Source organism: Haemaphysalis longicornis, unplaced genomic scaffold, assembly GCF_048455015.1.
Source record: "Haemaphysalis longicornis isolate Haplotype H1 unplaced genomic scaffold, Haemaphysalis longicornis Haplotype H1 scaffold_2, whole genome shotgun sequence".
In the NCBI taxonomy this organism is placed as follows: domain Eukaryota; kingdom Metazoa; phylum Arthropoda; class Arachnida; order Ixodida; family Ixodidae; genus Haemaphysalis; species Haemaphysalis longicornis.
In genome coordinates, this window is record NW_027526295.1 from 180,428,999 (window position 1) to 180,456,229 (window position 27,231).

General features: G+C 46.5%; 1 protein-coding gene across 1 annotated transcript in view; it reads right to left on the bottom strand.

Annotated features, from left to right (window-relative positions):
- Nucleotides 1-702: 702 nt before the first annotated feature.
- LOC144169590 (uncharacterized) overlaps nucleotides 703-27,231 on the bottom strand; it is a 57,710-nt gene continuing 31,181 nt past the window's right edge. Inside the window, exons 17-23 of the mRNA XM_077698831.1 lie at nucleotides 23,184-23,267; nucleotides 22,743-22,888; nucleotides 22,270-22,349; nucleotides 18,509-18,591; nucleotides 17,994-18,085; nucleotides 14,727-14,837; nucleotides 703-12,982 (exon numbers count right to left, since the gene is read on the bottom strand). Coding sequence (XP_077554957.1) covers nucleotides 12,807-12,982; nucleotides 14,727-14,837; nucleotides 17,994-18,085; nucleotides 18,509-18,591; nucleotides 22,270-22,349; nucleotides 22,743-22,888; nucleotides 23,184-23,267 — 772 coding nt within the window. The 3' untranslated portion in view covers nucleotides 703-12,806. The remainder of the gene's footprint in view (nucleotides 12,983-14,726; nucleotides 14,838-17,993; nucleotides 18,086-18,508; nucleotides 18,592-22,269; nucleotides 22,350-22,742; nucleotides 22,889-23,183; nucleotides 23,268-27,231) is intronic.

Genomic DNA, 27,231 nt, shown 5'->3' on the forward strand with positions numbered 1-27,231 from the left:
TCACACATAAATAAAGTCTCCTCGGACTTCCTTCTGTGTTGCTTCAAGATGTGAAGATTTGAACTTTCCAGCCCGTCCCCCCCTCACCCCTCCATTATGGTTTGCGAGTAATGCTACTAGCGCAACTCGGTGGGGCAGTGACCTAGCAGTGCAAGCGACAGCGACAAGATAACACACTGCCACTCAGTGTCGCCAACCAGGAGTGAGCAACCCAGTAGCACGGTATTACTTTGTCGCTGTCGCCAACTCTAGTTCATTGCACCCACCGAGTTACACTTTTCACATCCCTCGCCGAAATGGCTCAATGTGGTCACCCCTTCCGTGTTGGGACTTAAACCGTAGCCCATTAGTGCAAAAATGTACATGATTAATTCAACATCATGCAGGGGCGAAAAAAATGAATTCATGACCAGCCTGCATGCACCATTTATAATTTTTACTTTCTATAAAATTTCTTCCTATAACAGCACTTGTGAACAATTGCTATTTGTTCGCAAGCATGCTATCAGCTTTGATACCTGATGCATTTTACCTGGGAGTGGGCTCACCATAAACTCAAACTTTTTATAGTTACTGTATAGCAAACACATCATGCAGAAAGCCCTCAAAGCAGAGGGTAAACACAGATGCTGCTGACTGTACAAAAAAAATGAAAAAAAAAAAAAGAGAAAGGGGAAAGCAGAGAGAGAAGAGACCACCACATTTTCGACGTGACAGCTTTTATCTTTTATTCTTAAATGCAGATGTGTTCGATGATACAATAGGCTACTCTCAAATGCTGCATAACCGGAATAGCTCAATTTGGACATCTTCAGATATATTTGGTTAGGTCTAGTAAACAACATTTCACACGTTTATCACAGTTGTTAAAAGGTCACTAGATTAACCCTGCACATACAGCACAAACACTACTCGCAAATCATGTTCTCCAATTTGTCCTTTTAAGTGCACCATTTCTAAAGAAGAAAAGTGACAAGGGTGGGAGCAAAATCATCCTAAGCAAGCACTGATGTGGATTTCTTCCTTTTACCTTTTGGACCCCTGCTTTTTAAAGATTAGCATGGCTGGGATGCACTGCTTATACAACAAATACGTGAAATGTGCTGTGTGTTGTCGGCATGCTTATGGAAAACAAAACGAAACAAAAGCTTCCAATTAACAAAAATATGTTACAGTCAAAAGGAATGTACCCAAAGCATGTGGATAAGGTTTATATAGTAGTTGGGCACTTGGGCTGCACCCAGGTAATACCCAAACAAAGAAAATGGTGTGGCACTGAGCTTTCCAGAACCTTGCCTCAATGTTTAATTGTATACAACTCCCGAATTATACGCAAATTAAGCAGCCAAATACTGTGCAACAGTTGACGAGTGCAGCGAGGGGAGAAAAAAGGAATCCTTTACTACCTTCTACTAGAGATTTTAGACGCATCCATTACTGCTGATAGGCAAACTTTCTTGACAGAGTAGATGACAGCGGTTTTGGATGCGCTTACGGCGGTAAACACGAGACAAATTGCACAAAAAAGGCAACTCAACAAAACAAAATGGCGTCAGTCGAAACCAACGGATCAGGGCACGAGATTCCCATCTCAAGATCTGGATGATAATATATACAAGATCTTAAATACCACCAGACCCCAATTTATCCGTATGCTCGCATTCCAGCACTAGTTTGGGACTTGCCACTTCTCTGCCCCGTGGCAGCAAGCAACTATGGTTGCACAATAACGCACGACCAACGATCAAGCAATATTCACAATTCACCAAAACCTTACTGTTTACCATATCTATTTCTAATACCAAGGGCTGGGGAAACAAAACAATAATTTAGGGAACGAGCGGTGTACATATAGATGCCTTTTTTGTGGCAGCTGGTTCTGAAGCTCAGTGGCCTGTTTGCTTGTCACAGCATTTTATACACAGCCAGAAAAAGAAAGCTCTTAACAGTGTCATCTTTGCATGTCAAAATTTCAAACAGCTCCGAGTAAGCTTCAGTTACAAGTGGGACTAAATTAGGCGCCATCACAAGCAGCAAAAATGCAGCAGGAGGGCATAAAATGAAGTACACGTATAAGGTACCTGGGTACAGCCCCTGCTGGCACTGCAAATCACTGTTCACAGCAAGATACAGCACCGTCATGTAAAATGCGATAGAAAGAAAAAAAGTGTTGCGAACAAGTTCCTCTGGAGAAACTTTGAATGTCTGCTGACAAAAGGTGCATTTTCTATGCACTAAACACACTCGAAGCATGTGCGCTTGTCGGTGCACACTTAACTAGATGCCTGTGTATTCACCACAGGACCGGGAACATGACAACAACAATTTTTTCTTCTTTCTTCCTCTTTTGTGCAAGACAAGAAGAACTCATCCGAACGAACAGGAAAGGCCACAAATTGATAAAATCCCTCACAAGCCACGTTGATCACAATCGGGAATTAACATAATTTCGCCACAAGCACCTGCCAAAAAGATGCCGCTTTCAAAGCAAATGCCAGGCAGTTGTGAGGCGTAGTTTACGAGGCAACCCATTTGGCCTCCATCAATGAGCAAGGGCACTGCCCTCCCAACTGAGACCACAAACAAATTTCCAACAGCGAAATTCGGTACATCATCACAACACAGATTAGTTATTTGCTTATTTTAGGCATGTTCACCCTCGACAGTGTTTAATGCACTGGCATAAAGAAATTAAAAAAGCACACTTGATAACGCAGTTTGCATATATTTGTCTGTTGGTAGTTTCAGTCATTGCCCACGAGCTCTAATAACAAAAAAATGACTTTACTTCAGCGGTAAGTTACACCATTCAACCTTGTTCTAACTGCAAACGTGCTAAGCACAAGCGGGGAAATCACAAAAACTAGGCGTCCTTGCAATAGACAAGGAGACTTGGCTACAGGACTAGGCCAAATACTTTCAACCGAAGCTAGTTCCGTAGCAGACAAACACCCCCGAAATTTGACGCCATGCCTGCCTAAAAAAGGCGCTACAACAAACTTGCCCCGTTTCGGAAATGCGAAACAAATGATCTCGTTGCGAGGAGCACAGGTACACGTTAAACACATTACACAAATTAAATATTTAAAAAAAAAGGAAAAAAGGACAGAACGGATCCAACTTGCGGGTGGGAGACCAAAAGATGAAACACTGCTTGCTAACAGGAAGTCGTCATCATCTGCATGTCAGCGTCATCAAAAATGGCACTTTGGGGGCGTGTTGCTTCTACACCTAGCCCAGAGACATCATGCTTGAAACACATCATTGCACACACACGCTACGATACAACAATTGCAAGCTCACGCAGAGAACAGAGAGAAAGCCACAAAAGGCAGCTCTTATATTGTGAACATCTTCAAACTACGAGTGACACGCAAAGGAAGGGTACAAGGACCTGCTTCATCTCTCAAGCAGGGTGCACGCTGCTTGTTTCAGCTGAATCAATTAATGGAGGGGAAAAAAAAAAAAAAAGAGAGAGAGAGAGCAGTTTGGGTGTTGACTGCCAAAAGAGAATTTCAGCGTGCATGCTCGTTTTTCGGCTACTGGGTTGTGTGAGCACAAACTGACGGTGGCAAAGAAAGACTTTGCAGATTTCTCTTGGGAGACACGACCTGATTGCCCCAAGCGTCCCACTTCCTCGATCCTCGCAAACGGAACTTCGAATGTAAGTGGCGGGGGGTCACAATACAGCATGGCACTTGCAGGAATGCAGGTCCCATTCAAAAAGCCTTGAGAGACTGCTCAGAGCACTTGTGTTTGGTACGACCAGGACATCTGTCATGTCACTGCACCTAAGCGCGGGGGAAAGACAGAGGAAGCCACGATGGCAACGATGAAGTCCCCTCTTCAACGCCTCTCCTTTCCTTGCACGACGTGGCGCGCCAAAGACCGTAGCTAATGCGTCTCCTTGCTCAAGTTGGCAGAGACATTCACGGTCTCTACAACAACACCCTTTTGCACGTGGGAGGCACATTGTAGGTTACAGAGTGAGCACCACTGTCCTGTTGTAACGAGAAACATTCAGAGCAGAGGACGAAAAATAAAGCGAGCCGAATTTAGAGCAGAGCACAAAAATGAAGTAGAAAAATGCGCGAGCTGAAGTATGCACAAGGACTACAAGAGGCAGAATGGTTCACAATGACAGCTACAGTATTTCATGCACCTTTCCCCCTGCCTTTGGTACTGACCAGAGAGAAGGCGGGTGGCCTTCCGTCGTTTACACATGCTCCCACGCATTTTAGGCACTCGGCATGTCACAATGTTGACAACTTTGTGCGCTTTCTTGTTGTAGAGCGAGTGCGCTGTGGATTTATTAATGCATTATGAATGTCACTTGAACGTTAAACAGCTTGCGAAAAGGGAGCAGAATTTGTTGTTACCCTGTCAAAAACAGAGCGACGCTTTGTAAAAGGTGGCGGGATTAGAAATAGAAAACATCAGCAAAGTGTTAAGCAGGCTTGTTTATAAGCATTCATGTGCAAGTTAGAAGATTGGCTAGAAAAGCACAGGCAGCCACATTCTGTTTCTACTCTGAGAGAAAGAAAAGAAAAATAAAGAAGTGCTCTTACGGGAGTCTTTCACACGCCATTGAGACTATCGGCATGCTGGCTGAATTTTAGTACGCGCATAAGAAAATAACTTTTACTTTGCAGGGAACAGTATCTCGCATCAGAGGAGTGCAGACTGCTAATGACGGCCCGCACAAATAGGCTTTAGTGGTCTTCAATGTGAGTTGGAACACTCTGTACCCAAGAAAATACAATACAAACACCTCCGTAACAAAATCATGAAGTTACCAATGCTCAACATGAGGCACTGCAGAGAACACATGCTCACGTGGTTAACATAAACGCACAATAAGTGTACTGCAGAGAGAAACCTAGCCTCCCTTCGCTCTCAACTTTTTGGCACACCCCCAACAAACTGTTATTGCAAAAGAAACTGAGTGCCACAGCTGGTTCACACATCAACAGACTTTGCCAACAGATAAACGGAGCCAACGATCTCCAGAACTCCAAGACGCTCGAGTGGCTAGAGCCCCGCAAGGCGTGGACCTGAAATGGCTACTTGGTCGATGCCGCAAAGGCACAAAGTTCCTCCAAGCCCCACTTTATAGGCCACCGTGGCCCTGGAAACACTCACGACGTGCTTTTCCTGCAGAGTAGTCAATTGGCATGAGAGGTGCGTAGGCACAGGCAGATGCGCGCACGCGACCACCGTGGGAAAAAAAAAAACAGCGATCTAGAGGTTCCCGCAGGGATGTCTACAGAGCACTCCAAAACAGCGGCGCATGCCAGCAGGACTCGTCCAGGAGGCATAGTATATAGTCTGCGCAAAGCTGCATACACAACAGACACTTCTGGGGACTAGTACACATGCATGCATTTACGAGAAGCAACTCACACCACCGCAAGGGTGTCTCACGAGACAGATTACAAGGGAAGGAACAACGGTTGTGCTTGTCATTACGCGTTTAGTATGGTTCACGTCATGACGAGGGATGAGCAATCTTTTTTTTTTCTTTTCCATGTCCAGATCGATGACGCTCGACTAGATGACTGCAATGTAGCGCTTTTAGGCTAAGTATGCAACACAACCTCTGTTGGCATAGGATTACAAGTTTCGCGTATGCATCTGTGTGTATGTGTGTGTGTGTGTGTATGTATGTGTACGCACGTGCATGCAAAACTGAGTGGAGCTGTTCAGACAAAACAAATAAGGAGAATGGGAAAAGAAAAGCGTCACAATCTGCTGGCTTATACCAACGATAGAGCATGTCTTGCGTCACACAATGAGTGTCTAACTATGGCAACTCTTCCAAGGCACACTGCTGTACACTAGCTTCTATTTTTTCACTTCCCATCTTCCCGGTGCATCCCTCATATATATGTAGTTTATCTGGCGCACATTACTTCAACAACAGCAAAAGTTACAAAAAAAAAAAGCCCTTCACCCCCCCCCCCCCTTCCCCCCCCAATTATGAATGTGTGAGAATCGCATAAGACAGCCATACCTTTCAAAACAAAATGCATGTGACCAATGTCTTATTGTTAGATTACAGTGCTAGTGCTACAGACTACGTCAGAAGGAACAGATATAGATTGCAGACAATGATAAGCTATCACTGGAACACAAGCTGACAAATTCTTGTTTGAAGCTGAAGAAATAAACAGGTGGTTATATTGTGACGATAAGGAGGATTGTCGATCATGCCTGTAGCCTTCAATGAGCATGCGCATCACCCAAGCAAAGCATGGAAGGGGGAAGGGGGGTGGGGGGACAATCAAGCAGAACTTGGGATAACAAAGCTTTCTGAACAGCGCCACAATCCAACTACACTACAAAACAGCAGAATCCGCATTTCACGTAGTAGTTGCATTCGTATTGAGCACTTTCAAGGTTTTGGGTGCGAAAGATCATGCAAGTGCACACATTTGCCAACTCCGCGTAAAATAAAAGCAGCATCAGCCATTTGTTGGCACAGCAATCCACGAAGAGCTTCTGCGGCTTTCTGTGACATTAGCGCACATTCAATTTCACCCACAAACGTGGGCCAAACGGAGGCAGAAAAATACTGTTAAGTGGGCCATGAAAGCATTTCCAAGGGGACACGCACCTCAAATTGTAGTGGCCTTATCTGCAAAATGCTGCTACCTGTGGCGGCAATGTGTCAGCAGTTCATAAACAGATCTCTTTGAATTGCATGTCGCCTCCTTGCCCAACGTAAACAAATAAAAACCATTTTTTTCTTTAAGTAATCGTGCCCAATGAAGGATTTTACTCTCCTGTAAATAGAACGCTCGACAAGCAGCGCTCACAATTTATAGAGTTGACCTTTTGCGCAGTTTGATTCGCAGTGAAGGAGCGAAGGAAAGACGACGCCGAGAATTTGAACAGGCAGAGAATCACTCTGCCAGACACCCTGTGTGCATTTCTAGCGCTTGCCCTCAGCAGTGACTTCGCTTCTAGTTAAAGGTAATTTCATCCAGTCTCGAGAACGAAAAGAAAAGTAGACAATGCATCGGGCACATGCAATAAAGAAATTATTCCATTCTGATGCTGCTTCAAATTGTAAAGCGGCAGCGTGGAAATAATGCGGCGTCAGGTTGATGAGTATTTCGAGGGCGATAGCTGCGCGCCCTCGTACACAAAAATAAAGTAACGGGAGCTGAAACAGAACCTCGCTGCATTGGCAGACAATACCAAACTCGCACGGATGAGCATACACAACTTCCCAAGGTGAGCACGTATTCGTTGCTGCCTCCCTGCCCCGCGTGCAAGCGCAAAACGGCACCACGCTGGCAAGCCTGAGCACAAACTGGACGTTTCGAGCAAAGCACCAAAAAGCTGAAGCCATCCGTGCCACGCACAAGCATCAACCGGGCCTGCTAATGCAACGAGGCTATCATGCTCAAAGAGGACTGCACTGTTTAGATTCAGGTCATTGCTTACAGACTCCTTGCAAAACCCATTTGTGATGAAGATCAGCTCGAGTAGGTGCATATACGGAATCAACTTTAGATGTAAACAAACAAAATGCCTTGACTTGCATCTCAAGCTGGGGCAACAGGCACAGTGCCCAGAATTGCGGCACATTTCAAGGAATAGCTCGCAACTGTTTGGAGGCAGTACATCCAACAGATTTTCAAATGGCCGCTTCAGGATGACCGAGACAGGAAAAAAACGAGATGCTAGACAAGGTGGGACACTGGCCCATCCAGCTACGAAACATAATCACCCATCCACAATGATTGCACATTGTTCGTAACACAGTCCAACATGTGTTTTGCAGCACAGTGCCAACGAAGAAAAGCTTCATGCATGAAATAAGAACCTCGTGAAGAAATAATAGCAGCACTGAATCCCCACAGCGAAAAGGCCTAAAACCACTCTACGGGCTCTGCCGCTTGCACGAGAGAAAAAGGGGAATATTCCGACAGAACTACACAAGTAAAGGAACAGCACTGGAAGGAAAAAAAAGGGTTTTGTTGCTCTTCGCAAAAGGAATATTCTCCACCTTTGACAGTACCGTAAGTTGTGGGACCGTACTCACATAGACGTACCCTTTCATAACAAAAGCCATTGTTATGCAAGAGTAAGGCACAAGACTACTACGACAAGGTGTCTGAAAAGACGGCTAGACTAATAATGCACACAATACACACCGTTCACTTGCGGCAATTTACACGCAGACAGACGCGCAGCTGTTCTTAAATGCACCGAAACAGTGTGCTCGCTCAGCCCTTCCTGCCACACTCAAGGCAAGCCAGCAAAATCCATGCCTGGCCAATATATACTTTGTGTGTCGTGTTGTACGTAGTTTGCATTGCACATTCGGTAGAGATCTCTTTTTTTTTTTACGAAAACTTTTTTTTTTTGGCAAATGGGTGTTAACGTGCCAGGTCACCTGGCAAAAAAACAAAAACAAGCAAAAAACAAGGAGTGAAACCGGACTACTTATACTCTTGTACTTTGCCCACGGTCATTAATGGCTATTTGCATTTGTACAGGCCTTCCTTTTGGTACTATCTGTCAGTTATCTGTGCATAATGTTAGCACCTTCCAGAGAGCCAGAAGGTCCCATGATTTAAGTCACTTACGTCGCACCATGGAAGGGGAAGGGGTGGGGCTTGTAATGATCGAGAGAGATATGTCAGCACGGCAGAGAATTCTCGAATGAAAACAGAAAGCGACTGACGTTCCCGAATGAACGGGGCAGTGTTAAAGTTAAGCTCAAATACGAACGTGAACATCTGCCTCACTTCAAACCACAATCAATGTTAAAAAAAAAAAAAAAATCAAACGTGTTTTGTTTAGCCAGCAAAAATCCACTTCAGTGTAAACCAAGCTCCCATAAAAATAACTCCCGACATTATGAAACTGTTTTTAGACACTTTTGGGAATGCTGTATGTCGAAACGTCAATTTGCGCTGTGTTAATGCTGAACTACTTACCGCTCTTAATGAGGCATAGATGGGAAAACACCGAATAAGCCCTAGTGCAAAATGTCTATTCTTGCCACTACCCTACAGACAAATCTCTTGAGTGGCCAACAGTGCAGCGTAATAACAGCAGAACAATAGACTTGGCTTCTTATTTTTTAGCGGCACAGTATGCTGCATGAAAAAGCCGCCAGTCGGAATTCGAAGCTTGAGCATGAAAACGAGGTGAGCGAGACTGGTTTGCTGCAGAAACTAAGTGAAGTACCGTCTTTCTGAGGACACTGCCAGATATGACTCTTGTGCGAGCGAGACACCAAAAGCTGCCGTACCCAGTTTTCCCTCCCATTGTTTTGTCCTTTTGCTAAGACACAGTTTTATTTTTTCTTTTTACACACTACACATAGCCTATACTCTTGCTTGCCCTGGTTTTTAACGGAGCTTCCTACTTCGCCCACCGGTCCGTCAAACTCTTGCATCCGTTTTTTTTTTCTTGTTTTTTTTCTTTTTTGTTGCCCAGAGCTTCGCGATCCTGAACGCAAACAAGGGGGCAAGACTTTGAGGGAGAATCTCACGAGACCACGCATATCACAGGAGGTGAGAATGGGAGGAGACGGGAGGAAAAAAGAACAAAATATGGCTGTCATTTCACAAACCAGGTGGAGGGGCCGAGCCCCTTGAGTTGTCCTATGCCCTGGGCAAACGGAGCCCACTGGTTGAGGCTTTGGTACACGAAACTAGAACGACAGTATTAATACTATACACGCAGTATCACCAGAGGTAGTACCCTATTTACACGACCGCGACACGGGAGCAAATCCATTATGCTCGGAACACAGAGAGCAAAAATGCAGCAAAGCTAGAGGAATGCGTCAATACCAAAGAAAAAAACAAAACAAAGGGACACACAATACTTTCTTTCGTTCTTTTTTTTGAGCCAAATGACGGAATGTTTTGTTATTGCTGTAACGGCGGTGCACCTGTAACTGTCGCAGCCGAACGCCAATAACAGTGTGCGCCCAAATGTAGCCTTCGTTGTTGGTAGAGTAACAATCGTGTGAACCGTATTTTCTTCTTTTAGACGAAATCCAATACCCAAGTGAAGGTCAAATTACCCTTTTTAAATGTGAAAAGATAAAATAAAGTTGCAATTGCCAGCCAAACAGGTGCCACTGTATACACCTAGTCATAAGGTTGTTGCTTGGAGTTTCACTGCCCAATAGCCTCGAATTTTGGAACTCTATTTAATCTTGCACAGTCCTTGATTCACTACTTGTCAGAGTTAGGTATACTTATACCCTCACGAACCCAACTTGGTGGCAGATCTTTAAGGCGCTGCATTCAGCGGTGTTCTGTAATACATTTACTAAGTTAACAGTTTTCTATTTAAACAGAATGCAAACAATTCCAGTGGCAACTACTGCGGCAGTTATTATTACCGCTGCTTTGCACTTTGTGTGTACTAAGAAGGTGACTACTGTGATGTTGGCGGAGCCACTCCTGCTGTAACAACTACCCCGGCACGTGCCACCGAATGGACAATTTGGAGAAAAACTTGTTTAATTTCTCGGTGCATGCACCTCCTTCACACCGAGTCAGAAAGCAAAGCAACATGTCATTGCTTAATTGAGACACCAACACGGCACAAGGGTCGACGACGCGTACTGTTGTCTAAAAGACAGTTTCAGAAAGCATTGCCCCCCGCATGCGCCGGTAGTTACGACCTAATTGCAGCTTCCATAGTGACTCGAGACGTTTCGCTTATGCAATGACCAATTGTAAGCGGCACTTAGCTGACGCAGAATTACTTTTACGCAGAACTATCAATTGATCTACTCCACGTGTAAATACGGTATAACCTCTAGTAGGCAAGCAATATGCATTCACACTCGCCGTGCCATCCGCTCTATTTGGCTTCCAAGCGAGCATTCTAGTGAATATCTTTGCCCCACAGGTGATGCACACCACAGGACAATGCAAGCGCACCTTCAATAACTTGCCAGCTTCAGCAGCAGTCCTGCTAGTAGCAACTGCACAGGCAGCGAGGTAACTTCACAAAAATAACAATAATAATAATTATAATAAAAGTGGGACACCGTGTAGTTCACGAGGAAATCAAACATTCCGTCTGCAAAGCTACCTATCTGCACGTGCACGCGATAACGTCCGCGGAAAAACGACTGCCATTTGGTTCTAGCAAAAGCAGCCTAAACCTGAACTGCCAAAAACAAAACCTATAGCTGAGCTATAGAACTTGCACTATTTTTTTTCCACCCCCCATTATAATGCAGGGGGAAGCACACTAAGATTACACTTGGGACTAGTTGTAGACAATGGGGAAAAAAAAAAAAAAAAAAAAGAGAGAGAAGGATCAATGTTCAATGGAATCAAAACATGCATATACTAACAAAAAAACGGAAAAAAAAAGAAAAGAAAAGGAAAACTTTCCCAGCGTGCCTTACAAAGTGGCACACTGTGTACTGCTCTGATGGAGCTGATAAGGGCATTTCCGTGAACCTTCTGAGATTGATACTGGGCCACTTGGGCATGACTCGCCAACGCAGTCCATATACGAAATGCGACCGCCAAAGGAACCCGTCAGTGGAGGAATGCATAATCGAGCCTCCTGCTATAGAAGAGGCGATAAACGCTTGGCAACCGCGTCACCACTCGGTTGCTATCGCAGCCTTTTCTTTTTTTCTGGACGGCAGGAAGAGTGCTCCTTGCCCTCCCACTCCCACGCTGCTCTTGCGCCAACGACACTGGCAGCTAACAGGAGCGAGGCAACAACAAGCTCAAATTTTTCTTCGAAAATGCAAAGGGTCTGGTGCGCTGAGCCTCATTTGGGGGTCAAGCCGACCAGTTCTGTTCAGCGCTCTTGGCAACAATACCAACGCAGCAAAGAGAAGAACGCCACAAACTTGAAAACATGAGATGCAGCGATAGGCCAGACTTCTCCACCTTCTCTGCTCCCAACTCAAACAACAGAAAAAGCTGAATGCACCAAAACACTACGGGGAAAATATCGGCGCAAAGGGCCTCCAGATGTATCAGGAAACCGTAATGGCCAGAGAAGGAGAGAGATATGCCAACAACGCTACGCACATGCATACCTGTCTGCATAGAAAGGCTGTGAAAGCCCGGACGACAAGCGTTTTTACCGAAATGTACGGCACGCCACAGAATCAATGTGGCACGTCACGCGCTGCGCTTCAAAGCATGCCCAATGCGTGCACATCGCTTATCAAGACGGTTCGAGGAACCAAAAAATCAAGTGAAAGTGGCATCACACAGCCCAGGGAAAGCTCCGTGCGGAGAAAGCAAAAAAAGAACACCCACAGTATGTCTTTCTCCTTCAGAGGGCAGCCAGCGGACATTTCGTGCCTTGGCTAGAAAAACGCGACCGTGGCGCCCCTTTCCAAACAAAGTCTGGTAAAAGCCTGGGCCAACGACGATCACCGGTTTTCGACACAAAACAAACAAAGCTGCAGGGTAGCACACCGAGCGCATTCTCTGTGGCGCCCTTATCGGTGCCAAGAGTGTCAACCCCCCCGCAGAGTTCCCACGACAACACACAAAGGCACACTCACGTGCCGTGACCCTGCTGCTTTCTTTAGTGAAAGGAACGGTGGTGGTGGTGGTGGTGGGGCTACGGGCGGAAGAAGGGCGGAGCAAACAAAGGAACGGCGACGTGACCGGCAACACAACGCGAGAGGCCGACCGAGTGGTCAGAGTGAAGGTGACACAGGCTCGCCGCCCGGTGCCCCCCCCGGGTGCGGCGGCGGACTGCTAGGCCAGGGCCCCAGGTGGGGCCTCCTTGCCAGCGCCGCAGCCGCTGATGAGGAGCAGCGCGGGCAGCAGCAACCGTCAGTAGTACTCCGAGTCGGAGCTCTGGCAGGGCTCGGAGCAGCAGTCGCGGCTGTCGGTCGAGGACGGTCGCGTGCTGGCTGCCTGGTGGTGCTGGTGCGTGTGGTGGTTGGCCTGGCCGTCGTTCAGCAGCTCCGAGAGGCGGCCGCCCCCCTGCTGGTACAGGCTGCTCACACCTGCCACACCAACAGAGGGAGACGCCACCGTCAAAAGCCGCGGCAGTAAAACCACACCTACAGGAAGAAGAGCTGCCCTGCTCTGTGTAGAAGCTTAAAGGAGACCCCACCCATGCAAAATTTCAGGGATAAGTCATCTTTTCCAAAGAAGATGATATTTAAACATTTCTATCTAAAATAATTCGAGCAAAATTTGGACAGTTACTCCTAATTCGATTTGAACTCAAGATAACCTATTCACCTAGCCTCAGAAAATTATTTACGCAGTCTTTAGCTGTCTCAACAGATGGTTCGAGTAGTTTGAATGCCGAAGCAGCATTTTAAATACCGCAAAATTCCGAAAAAGCGCCCCCACCCGTGCAAGCCCCCCTTCCACTTGCTCCACGCCAAACCCAGGAAAATACCACACCTAGGCAACCAGGCAACACTGGTGTGCCACAGCAAGTCTATAATCCACTACAATCATGGTTAGAAACCCGACAGCCCGATCTCCATGTGCCATTTCTCGTTTCTCTTTTGGTGGTGTCAGTTTCTTTTGGCGGCTGCATGCGCTCGATTTTGCTGACGAGGCGTGGGCCGCTGTACTCAAGGATACTCTGATACGGTCCTTCAGGGGTTATGGCATAAGGAACGCACTGAATGGCTCGGAGGAAGGCGACCTGCATGGTGGATTCGTGAGGCGCCAGGAGAGTGGGGCAGACTGGTCTTAGAGCTATTTTTTTATTTACCAACCAATTTTAATGAAACTGCACTACATTATAGAGTTTTTTGTGCTGATTTCAAATCTGCCATTAGATTTTTTGTAAGTTGATTATATGTTGAGTTAATAATTGATTGCCATTATTTTGGGTCACAGTTACAAAATAACCACTCCATGCAGAATGGCAATTACCACGTGGCTAGGCAGACAAATGTCTAAAGAATACAACATAGGAAGAACTTTTTTGATTCAGCTTTTTTTGGTCGTTTTACAACACAGGGAACTTCGCTTCTCCCGCGCTCTGCCAGAAATGGCTCGCGGGTGGTGCCAATTGAACCCAAAAATAATTTTCCAAAGCCTCCATTTGAAAAATTTGTTTCCAACATTGTATTGTCCACACATTTCGGTATCAGAAGCAAAATGAATTAAAGTTATACCTGCTCTGGGTGCCAAGATATCTGAGGATGAAATGCTAGCTTTGCATTGCAAGAAAAGTGCAGTTTCACCATTGAATTCTGCGCTTACTGAGCTGTAGAGTGCACTTTAAAATGCTATTATAATATAATAACAACAAAATATGATGTCTTTTGATGAGGAAATTTACAGACTGATAGAAAAATGGCCGTGGAGGCCAAAAATGCCATTTTTGAGAAAACGCTTTTTTTTACCATTTTTCGGCCCGAAAGACCCACCCGCCCCCTTAAGCGGAATTCTGCGAACTTTTCTCTGGCACTGACTAAGAGAAGCCTTTTGATGGTTTTGAGAACGAAGACTAACATTCTTTGGCAGAACGCTAGGTGCATGTGCATTTGCTGTCGCCGCCATCTTGAATTTTTCTGTCATTCTGAGATAGTGCCCCCTCCCCACTTTGCCGGTGATCTCGACTTGCTGCAGGGGGGGTGCTTGCTTGGAATTTCGCGGTACAACATTCCAGGTGCAAAATACACAGCAGTTCTAGCTTTGTGAAAATCAAGAACGGGTCTTTCCTCGTAGCAGTAGTGCGAAGGCGGGGAGAGAGGGGAACAAGGCCGGGCAGCCACTCACGTGCGAACCCGTCCATGCGGAAAGGGCTCGATGACGGCATCACAGCCAGGATAAGAGCAAGGCACTCGGCTACTTCGTTGCTCCGGGCACAGGAGAGGGCCGGCGTGTGGCCTGCAAGAGGGACGTTCCCAGAGAGCATTGATGGGAAAAACAACAACGGAAATGGGCCACAATTTAACAGCAGAGCTGTTTAAGTTTCTGGTTCCGCCACATAGCATTACCATAAAAAAAAGACTGAGTGCACGTAAGCGTGCGCCTGGTGAGGGGCGCCTGGCCATCGCCTTCTGTATTTCTTTAATGCCAAACACATCGCCCGCTTCACAATGGGAGTGAGCGGTACGACCGTCTCGGCCACATGTCGTAAGGTGGGGCCTCAAGCTTAGCCGGGAGCACCCGATCATAGCCGAATTTGAGAGCAGCTTCTGCCAGGTTGCCAAGGCAACCAATGTTTGAGATTGTCGAAATAGTGGTGTTCTGGCCAGCAATACAGAACCCAGCGCTGCAGTGGAGCATGTTTTGCCAACATTACCGCTTGAGATTAACCGGTTACATGACTAAAGCACTCGGAAGGCTAGCAATTGGGGTGAGTGGCAGGAATAAAAGGAAAGGGCTTGGTTGGCCGCTCGGGGCTGATACGTTTGGCATTGAAAAAAATACAGGAGGCAATGGCCCGGTGCCATCCAGGCTTGCACGTGGGCTTGCGCCACGTCAAAAGGGTGGGGGGAGGACTTGTGAGGATGCAAGTTAAGAAATAAATGTGAGGTGCAACAGCTGCGTCTCCGACAGAGGAAGAAGGGCCACCAGTTCTGCTGTTTCTCCAGCCTTGCACCACTAGTACAAGCTGTGCCATTTTTTTTTTTTTTTCACATTTATTTTCAGGGAACAGTAAAAGCAGAATGTGTTATTGTTTCAACTGAAAGATGACGACTTTCAAAGAGCTTTCGGCTGATGACCCACAATACTTTGTTTAGAAATACATCATTAATTACAGTTGAAATTTTTCTCTTCTGTTTCGTCCCCACTTTTTTTTTTTTTTGGCTTAGCAGAGCCATTTAGAGTTGACTAAAGGGCACAACAGCGCGGAATTACAACGTTCCACTAGGCCTGTGGAGTGCTGCCGCTTAGGAGAAGGTGTAAAAAGTATGGGCAGTAAACACAATGGCCACTTTGGCAGCTCTGCCACTTTCACCAACGATCTTCCATCTGTGACGCTGGCTGTACCCACACATACACCCACATAATTGTTGGCACCAGTACATGAGGCACAACATTTGACTGAAATAAAAAACTAAGCCCATAAGTGTTTAAAAGCGAAGTTTGCATTTTCTCAAAAACACGCATTCAATAAAAGTTCCCAGATAAGTTTATATTACATTCACATGCCCTTACCTTACTGCTCTTTACAGAAAAATGCTTAAACAATGTCTACTTCATTATTGCCATTTCAGATGTCACAAATTATAGTGTAAAACAAATGCTAAGGGCAGCGATATCAGCCTCCAGGCTTCTGAAATTTCCTGCATTAATAAACAAATGCCGCTGTGAGTGGCGCTCTTCTAATCACAACAGTGTAATCGACCGATATAGGCCAACTTGTTTGCACACCTAGGTAAGTGCTTCTTTAAGCTCCGATGTGTGCAAAGTACACAAGGCGGAAGCAATCCCCAGAAGCTTCCCAGTGCAAACCCCCACCGGATATTACTTAAAACTGATTCCTTGGGCAGCTCCACAGCACGACATGAACAACACAATAAAAACAGAGCACCGAACAAGTTGTAAAGTTGTAATACACCAGCCAAGTTAATACATTTCACATTAACCGCTTCTCTGAGCATGACTAAGTATGGCTTTTCTATTCCTGCAGAAGCATTACTGGTGATCAGCTCAACATAGTATAAATTTTGCCTCAATGGTATGAACATTGCCAGGCATAACTTATTAATCAGACAACACTTTCATGGTTTGCACTTTCTTGAGATCAAAGAAATGTGATGCAAATCAACAGAACTGTATGTGCTATTCACAGTGCCCATACAAACTGCTACTCAACTGGAGGAGGAGGGAACGTAGGGCCGCGGCCGGCAACCAAACCCTCCACATATCGCAACTGGCAGCACTGAGCACGTAAAAAGATGAATGAACAGCCTTTAAAGAGAGAAAAGGGGCTGCAGGCCATCAGGGGAAAAAGCGAGGGCGGAATAATTGTTTTGTGCAATCATACGCACAGCCGAACAAGGAGGGAGGTGTGCATTGCCCCTAAACTCACACTACACTACTAGTTTATCAACTAGTAGTTGATAAACACACGGTCTCGCAGGAGTTTCCTGTAAAGTAAGAAGGCAGGGAGGGGGAAATGGAATGCACGAAGCATCCTCGAAACGTTCCTGGCAACCCTTCGGCTGCTTTTTGTTACAGTTATAAATGTTTAGTACCGATCGGAATAACAGAATAGAATACTACAACTGCCTGCGTACGCGTGTGCATGGCGTCACCACAACATGACCAAGCTCGACATTGGCACGAACGAGCGGCCAATCAATCAATATATAAAACTGACGTTGGTTCAGAATGCATGCACGTGCAAATTTTGAGGCAATTTTTTAGTCATTTGCTCACATATTTTAGACTCCCATATGTACCAAGACATGACTTTGCTGCGAATGCGCAATGACAGCGGCGTTCACTTTTCGTGCGTGTGGAAGCGTAAAAGTCCTGCCCTATTCCTTCCATCAGCTTTTCCAGCCATGAGCAAAGTGCAGGATTCATAAGCAAAATGATAGCAGAAAAAAAAAAAAAAAAAAAAAAGCTCAAACAAAACGCAAAAAGTCAGACAGATGCTGCAACGCAGAATATCACAGTAGCAGACAACGCCCCCAACCGGAGTTTCTTGCTAACGTCACCAAGAAGCGAGGCATCGTGGGCAGCCACGCTCACATGGTGCGAGGAGGTGGACAAAACAGGGGAGAATCGTGGCTCGGGCAGAAATGCGATGTTGTGATTTGCAATAACTCTACTAATACTCATTGCTTTTAACAAAATTCTTGAAGAAGGTGACAACTAGGACATTTGATTTATACCTGAAAACGTGAGCACCCATGTATCGGCAAAATCTCTTCAAGGGCCCTTTTGAAATCGGCACTTCTCGCAACAGCGTATGCAGCTTTGTGCTGCCCTCTGTCAGCGTGTTACAAAACCCGTCTCAAACCTCTTGACACCACTTTGCATGAACACGCAACACATTATTTGAGACCATAAAAGACTACTGACCATTGACATCTGTGGCAAGCACATCAGCACCTTTCAAGAGTAGCGCCTGGGTTGCATCAATCAGGCCATTGCTTGCAGCAACATGAAGAGCCCTGGAAATGGCACAATTGCTGCAATTCTGTGTGCGAACAAACATTACACTGACAACACCTAGTTGCACTCTCTAAATTCTCAGTCCCTCTCTCGCCTACTCAACCTTGCAGCTCTAAAGGACAGATTTCTTCCGTAATTTTAAAATACACATTTACACATTCAATCATTGTCACCCCCATCATCCCCTGCAGCAGCACCCAAAGGCAGTCCACCGCAGGACGATGGCCCCGCTCATTCCTAACCAGCGCCAGCCAAACCCAATCACTGCCCCCAAGTTTTCTCTGTTCTGCACACTGGATGTCCTGCGAACCCCACTTCCATCTATTAACTTTAGCACGTCTAACATTCCCGCAAGTTAATACAGATTTCCCTAACTGCAATAAAAGAACTGTCCATTTCACAAATTCCTAGTGAATACTCACGTTTTCATGTCGTCGTTCACCATATTGATAAGCTTCACAAAGTCTGCTTTTTCTAGTATTGTGGCCACTGCAGCTTCTTGTTTCTAGAAAAGGGAAAGGAAGGAAGGGAGGAAGTTTGCATCGCACACCAGTCGCCCTCTTCAAGTGCCCGCAGAACCACTCTGTCTTACAAGAAAAGTTGGAAGGGCAGAAGGGAAGTGGCAAGGTGCACACAAAAATGTCTGCTGAATATTCTGGGCACAACCACAGTACACACTGCGGTATTACGTAAACGTGCACAGGATTGTGTAGGCAGGGCACCAAACTGGTTGCAACCTCCCTGCATGTTCATTTGGCCACAACCACTTTTGTAGAGTTGTCGCCAATATGAGTACAGTCAAACCCTGCTATAACAAAATCCCACGACTATGGAATTCCCTCGGAAACAAAATATTTTAGGATACCCAGTGAACGTCCATAGAAGCCCATGTATTTCATATCTTTAGGCAACGAAATGTTTTTAAAACACGATCTCGCATTAACAACATTAGCTGCAAGTCCAGCATTTTATCTACCCATTTAAGGCTAACATTGTCCAAAAGGTGTTGAGATGCATTTTTTGCGGACTCAAATTGCGTAAACTTCTGCCACACCGCACGCATAGCTGCCATCGTATTTTTTTACAAAACGACCGTGCAGCAGGCTGCCGTTGAGGCAGCCTCGCAGTGACACCACCAGGGGGCGACAATTTCAGTCTGGGCTTTGGCTTGGGCTAGGCTAGCTGGCTACTGCAGAACAGCACACGTGCATCCGTTGCACATTATGTTCGGCATGTTTGCTCTCAACAAGATGCCTCCATTTTCGTGATTTCGTTATTGCGCGGTTCGACTGTGCACCAAACTGATGTTAATGAATGCTTCTGACTGATGCAGCCTGTAAGGTTATGCAGGTCCCTTTCAATGGCTGCAAACACCGCAGCCACAAATTTCCAGTGGTTAGTTCAGGTCACTGCTTTGGCACTGTTTTCTGGTGACCACCTATGTTACGCTGCATCGTGGCACTTGCGATGTGTAGACTCTCCAACTGCATGAGCCTCATTCGTGACTCCACCTCATTCTTTTTCACCAGTAAAACTGGCCCATCAATTCAAGAAAAATGGTCTGTCGCATGTAATGGAGCAAAGCTTGGAATTATGCAACAGCAGCTGAAAATTTGTGAGCAGCGCTGCTTGTAACCAATCTTGTTGTACTTAGTGCTCTGCTCTGTGTGCCAGTGGTTTCTCTGCTCAGCGCTTGTCTTTTGTAGCTCGTTGCACGTTTGCGATATCAACTAGCCCACGTTCCGGCATTATAGTCACTGATGAGTGCAAAAGGTCTGAAGATGTGCAGCTAGGCGCCTTCCTGCATGCATCAATGCACACATTCAAACCTTGCTGGAAAAAGGAAGCCTGTACACTATAAACACCAATTGGCTCGACGTATACTGGGCAGCAGAACCCAGTACAGTGTATGTCGCATTTACAGTAGGTGATCCACACCAGCCAGCATCGCACGCACTAGTGCAGCCTGCTGGGGGGAGGTTTGAGGCAGCCTTATTTCAATGTCACCAGTTTAAGCCTTTTAGGTGAGCCTAGATCACTAGTGAGATGATTAGGGCTATACTCGGTGACAACTTAAAGGGACACTGAAGTGATATGCAAACATTGCGGGATTACTAGCGCAAATTGTAGTCCGGAGTCCCCAGGCCATGTTTCGACCACTCTAGGCGCGTTTACGCGATTTTATTTAGTAGAAAAACTAATTCGAAAACGCTGTCCTCCTCTCTTTACGCTCGCCCATTTTCTGTGGCGTTTTCGTGTGACGTCAGGAGGGGATGAGCTGGCAATTGGCTGCGCCACGGCTGCGCTACTGCACGGCTCCCCGGCCGACAGAGTCAGTCGGCCCAGCGTTTCGTCCGCCGGCCGCCGGCGGGTCGTCGCAATCAAGGAGGTTAAAAAAAAATTGCTTGGTCGCAATTCGTTCGCTTAGTTGAAACGAAGCCAGGACACGTTTGTGAATGGAAGAATGTGCCTTTCTTTACTTGGTTTGTTTGTACACTGTATCTAGCTCCAAGTCAAGGTCGCTTCACACAAGCGCTGCACATGCGACGCTTCGCTGACTGGTACGCCAGTAGGAAAATATAAGGCCTCTTGAAGGCGGGAGAAGAGTCAGCGAAGTCAATATAGGTACTAAGCAAATAAAATCAACTGATATTTTTACCGTACAGCGTAAAACTAGGGCGCGGGAAGCACTTTTTTGCGCTGGGCGAACAAGCACAGCGGTCAGCAGCACGACTACGCATCTGCGAACGCTTTTCCGTCTACGAAATGCAATTGCTAGACGTGAGCTACTGTGGAAACTCGGGCGACGCTTACTGCACGATCGCAGTACAACAAATAGTTACCTAAGCGGCTTGAAATGCCAAAACTAAATAAAAGTGTAAACCGGTTGTACAATATATACCCTATATTAGCAAGGCATTCGTGTCCCGCTCCGTAGCCTAGCAGTCTGAGGCACTAGGAATTCCTTGCAAATGTTTTGCGAGTCACGAGTTCGAATCCCCGCGGGTACGTGCTTTTTTTTTTTTGTAAGTTAACTTTTTTGTTTTCCGCCGATGTTTTCTATATTGAGTTCACCTTTTTTTGGGCCGCAACGTTCATGGCTACACGAACTAGTTCACAAAACGCGCGCAGGCTGGCACTGGCGCGCTAGCGAGTTCTCGTTGGCGTGCTGTTGCCATAAGCACCGACTGCTTGCAGGCAGTGGGCACAGGCCAGAATGAACAGACCCTTGGCCTGGTGCGAACACGCTTTTTACGATACAGGCATAAGGGAGGCAAGCTCCAAATATGGGGGAAAAGCGCATGACATTTGGGCGTCTGCGGGTACGCGGAGGGCGTTCATGCACTGCGTAGGTCTCGGCTAGTGAATGCTACGACTACAAGCCGTCCTGGGAGGCTTATCTTGTGCATTTTACAGCCGACAACATGGCAGAAGCGCGGTACGATGATTACTGAGATATTGAGAATGCCCATCCAACAAAGCCATTGGTTATGTTTTACAGAACCGAAACCGAAACTTGTGTGATTGCTAACCTTGGGCATCGTCCAATCACGGCGCCCCTCCTTTCAACGTCACAGCCTTAGTTGGTGCGGCCGCCGCAAACCGCGCATGGTAGTTTTTCTTCTTTCGCGCTTTGTAAAATAATTACCGATTTGTCAACCGGATAAACGATGAAAAGTGTGCTAATTTGAGCCAGTCTACGCAGTGCAAGCAAAAATGGGAGCTTGACAAATTCACTTCAGTGTCCCTTTAAGAACGGCACCGGAAGTTGCCGCTGTGCCTAACACCGTAGCCGGCTGTTTCTCAGCGCGGTGCAAGTAGGGCGTTACTGGGAATATTTTGAACATGGCGTGAGCCGTTCACGTGATTTTTTTGGACTTAATATGCTTATAAACGACTCCAGTGACGACAAACAAACTGCGTGAGACAAGGCAGACGATATCACGCATTCATAGCAAACCCCTTTCAAAACGCGCGCGCACTGACGTCACGGGTCCGGCGCTTTGGCGGAGTGATGCACTACATGAGGTGGTGCCGTTCTTGAGTTGTAACCGAGCATAGTCCTTCAACAGCAGCTCTGCACAGCTCCACCCGTCAGATTTCTCTCCGGCCAACGGATTCAGTGTCAGTGCTGAGTGCAAAGCGGCAACGCGTCACTAGCACAGCAGGTGTGGGCAATCACCTGCAAGCAGGCATGGTGAAGAGCACTGTTCCCCCGGTCGTCTTGCACAAGGATATCCGCCTTGAGCTCCAATAAGGCCTCTGGAAAACAGCAGCGAGCGCCAAACGCGAGAACAAATCAATCTCGAGGCAAGCTGGAGGACACCACTCCACATGTCGAGATGAGAGTGTGAAAGTTTTCACAGGAACGTCAACACAAATATTCCTAGGATCCGAACAAAAGAAAAGGAGGGCGGAGCAGAGAAGAGGGGAAGAAATGAGGAGGGGAGGAGAAAGTGGGTGAAGAGATGGCAGGAGTAGAAGTTGTTGTTGCTGCCTTTGTAGCTTCAATACCCTTTTGTATCATCTTCTGCAAACAAACTAGGCTGGTTGCCTCCAGGCTACCCCCATGCCCTTCTACTGCTGCCCTCTCAGTGTACAGGCCATTAACACACACACAAAATAAAAACCCCTCTGGGAGGGAGAGAGTGATACCTATGGACTTGCAGCTCCCCCGGCCAGCGGCCATCATGAGCGGTGTTCGGCCCCTGCAGTCGGCAGCGTTCAAATCGGCCCCTTCCTTGATCAGCATCTGCAGGCACAGCACGTTGTCGTCGCAGGCGGCCGCATGCAGAGCCGTCCTGAAGGAGAGGGGGGGTAGGGTCAGAAAAAGGAAGAGCGACAATCGTGCCACGAACAAAGCTGTCGCGCGCACGCACGCACGAACGGCCAAAATGAGCTCACACCCTGAAAATGAAAAGCAGGCATTACAAGGCTGTCCCATGACAAAGAAATTACAGCGTCTGGTGGGGTTTCGGCTTCTCATTTTTAACAGGGAGCCCCCTCAAAATTTTTCCAAAAACGCCAGTTGCATTTCAAGCTTTAAAAACGCTGCAATAGACAGAAAGAAGGCAAGCAGCAGCAGCAGCAGCTCACCTTTGCTTCTTGTCCCGTAATTGCACTAACTTCTTTCCAAAATGATTGAGCAACAATTCTATACAAAACTCGCTTCCTTGGAATCTGTTCAGAGAGGAAGAAAAGAAAGAGAGAAAGGGTGGAGCAACAAGCAAGAACACGGTGCACCCAGAAAGAATGGGAACTGACATGAAAATGGGAGTTTCAAGTGCCTAAGCTACCTAAGGAGTGGGTTCATTTGAAATGCCCCGAAACCTTAAACTAGCGATCTTAACATATGGGTGCTACTGCCCTTTGCTAGCATATATATATATATATATATATATATATATATATATATATATTTAAAAAAAAAAAAAAAAAAACAGCCACCACAACTGGGGCTTTCACCCGTGGCCTTGCGTTCAGCAGCGCGACACCTCAGCCACTGAGCCATCTGCGGCATGTAGCAGGACCAGCGTGAAACAAAATACCCCACTTGTAGACACTTTAGTTATGCACACCATTCAAGGGGGTACATTTTTGCACAACAAATTCAATACTATACTGTCACCGACATAGAACAAGGCAAAGGGCTAATCAAGTAAGAACACGAGATTAATTAAAGTAAGAATAAATAATTGTCACCAAAATCCCTGCACATCAAAAAAATGTCCTTTGAGCGACACAATTCTGTTCAGCTGAAATATTACAGAGTTAGCCCCAGTCAGCAACGGATGAAACACAAACAAAAAAGAATATGAGCCCAGGCATAGCAATTTTAATGCTTCATCACCTAAAGACGAAGTATTCACATGGTCCACTTACAAGAAATGTTCTCTTGCAACATTTCTTAAATTTGTACAAATTACACCAACATTTGACTGCAGAAGAAAAACCTATAATTTTCATTAGGGCTCATCTTCTCTTATACCCGTTTTATTGGTTGCTGACTAAACGTAGCTGACACGTTCAGAGCTCGCCAATACTTGCGGGAATGCGTTGCATTAAGGACCATCAGAATTTCAAATCTAAAGGATGAAGTATCTGTCAGACAGCTCACTAATATCAATCAATAATGGAAGGCAATGTCCACTGCTTCCATCCCTGCAAAACACTCATAGCGACGTACTGGGCACAACTTTCGCCATCGGCAATCTCTCGAATTTCGCAGAGTAATCTGACTTCAACTTTCCTTGCACACACTGCTGCATTTCAGTGAGCACTGTGCCTACCACTGGTCTGAACCCAATTCTGGCAATTTATCAACGCTGCTTTAAATGAGCAATTTAGAGCTAGAAATAAGCTTGTTGTGATTGTCACAGTGCTTCCCCATTTTCGGAACACGAACCCGACACAAAAGGTGAGAACACATGCACACAACACAAGGAAGCACTGGCAGAAAAGGTGCGAGCTTATGAAAACGAGCTGTGCGGCAAAACTAGGGGCATGCTGCAATCGAGAGCGACCGCGTGAGAGAGAGCTACTTACGGGTTACAACTGTGATTCCCGTAGCAGCAATCCACACCAAACCGCAAGGGGGGTGATTAGGGAAGCGCAGCAAGGGTGCAAGCGAGAAAAGAGCACGGGAGATGGGAGGGCAGGAAGGGAGAGGGGGGGAGGGAGAAAGACATTCCAAGTGAGCAAATCAGCCACTGGTTATTATTAAGCACTGGACAGCACAGCCAATCTATATGCGCTATGGGAAACAGCAGCGAGAGCTACTTCGCCCCTCCCCCCCAACCCCCCCAATGCCTGAATGTCCCAGGAAAACCGTCTTGGACACAAGCAAACGACAAGCCAGGAAGCAGTGTTCGAATGCTGAAGCAGGCGCCCAAAGACCCTGTATCCAACTGCAGCAAAAGCCACAGTGCACCACACACACGACCAGGACAGTGCAGACATCACAAGTCGCAAAGCAGTGACACCTATAATAGGAACCATCTTTTCTTGGGTCAATGTAGGCAGATTTCAGAAGGAAACTAAAGCTAGACACACGTTTTTTGCTGCTACAATGCGACCCCAAAACTTCACCCAATTGTGAATGTTCCCATCTTAACTGTCACCTGAAGATGATGCTGCAAGCAAGTTTTACATTGTCTTTATTCATGCACCCTTGTAAAGCAGTAGTGTGGGGTGAGAAGGGGACAGCGAAAAAAGGCAACGAACAAAAACAAGCATAGTGCTCACAAGTGGCTACAACAAGCAACGCTAAACAAATGACAAGCAAATGGTGCGGATTTTTTTAAAGGGGCACTGACAAAAAAATTTTGCATCTTGTTTTTTTTTGTTGCGATAAGTAGCTAGTGACCTACTTATAACCTGTAGAAACCTCATTTGCTTCAGCGTGCGACGGTTGTTTAATTAGAGGCATTTTCAATGCTGCCAGTCGCAGTTTCGGTTTCAGCGGGTGCCGCGAAACGATGGATTTTCTATGAACAAAGCTGACCACGTGACCGTCGGGGGGATATCACAGAGCAGAGCCGCCGTAGCACTGTCGAATCCGCATCGACGGCAGTTTCTGAGAATGCCCCCACGTACTGATCTCGCGAGCCGCTTAATTAAAAAGCGACCGTGGACCTGACGCAGGCGCTGCGAGTGCAAATGCTACCGCGGCCAAAGAACGACGCGCGACGCTCGAGGCAGTGGCTGGCGAGACGCGCGCTGGGAGCAGCCGGCCGGTCTGCCTACAGGTCCGCCTACAGGTGTGTTCGGCTTAGCACTGCGGCGGATATTCGAGTGCCGCTCTCGTAAGCGGTGCAGATGACAATTTTTAATGCAACCCGCCATCGCATCATTAACTCCTTTCTCATGTAAGCCACCATGGCCGGGACTTGGGGACAATTTCGTGCAGCGGTAACAAGCTATCACTCGAGCTACCTGCGCCGGCCTGGGCCACTTCGCGGCCGTGGCCGCCGCCTGCACAGCGACCGTGCGGCTCGCTCAGTGGGCTTTTCGTGACTCCGGCGCGTTTTCGCGTCCAATGTAGACAAAAAGTAATAGAAACAGAGTGCCTGGAATCGCTGTAGAACTTTGGTCGCGGCCAGCTGCCCGATGAGCTGACGAAATCACGCCGCCTCCGCCGCCAACGATCGGGTCATTCGTTCTCGAGAGCAGAAGCTCCGCCCTCCGGCCCTCCGATTGGAGCAGCGAGCCGGGCAAGCCGGCGAAAAACGCCGGTAGTGCGGAAGCGGCAAACACAAACTTGTGACGTGTTTGCATGTTGTTTATTTACACAATATCCTCGGGATGTCGATTGCGCGTGGTCCTTTGCTGGCTGCTCGGTTGCGTTTCGCATACTTTAAAATTGATTTTAAATATGTTCTAGGCTGTATTCGCCGCTGATATTTTGCAGATGATGTATATATGTGTTCACACCAATCTATCTCCAAAGTTATCTTGCCTTCAAAATTTTGTGTCAGTGCCCCTTTAACACTTAGCCCATGCAGTAGTGCTGCTTTTGGTGCCTAAAGCACTGCTCTAAGAAATTTTCACGAAAACCACATTTCCTCCCAATTTCAACAATTTCAGACTAAATAGCTACAACTTTACTGCGACACATAGAAGACTTCCCTCCACATGCATGTTTTCAGCCCTGAAACATCCTTACTTGTTTTGTTTTTACTGAAAATTTGTAAATCTATCAGATCTATTCGTCTGCCTTGTTCGAGCACTGCAACTTTCCCAAGATGCCCACGACCTGCTCTGGATGCTACACAACGAGCGCTGTGAACGTAGCAGGCTTCCCCAATGAATCTTCTTTTAAAAGGCTACCAAGTCTCTACGTAATGAAGATAAAATTAAACTAATCTGAATTTATTACACCTTGTAAAATTTTTCGAGTAAATATCTAAACTTCAATGCCACTTGCCAGAAAAATTAATAGCTTTGTTCTTTCTTTGGAGGTAAACGGCTCTAAAGAAAGAAAAGAAATTAAAAAGGTTGGTTGGCCCGTTTTGCATAGCAGAATCTGAAGACATAAAATTCTGTGCATACTTTTTTTTTCCAAAAAGAAAAGCTTATTAGGGAACCATTCATTCATTGCAAATCTCTGACACCCCTGACACAAAGTCAGATAGGCAGGAAGGCT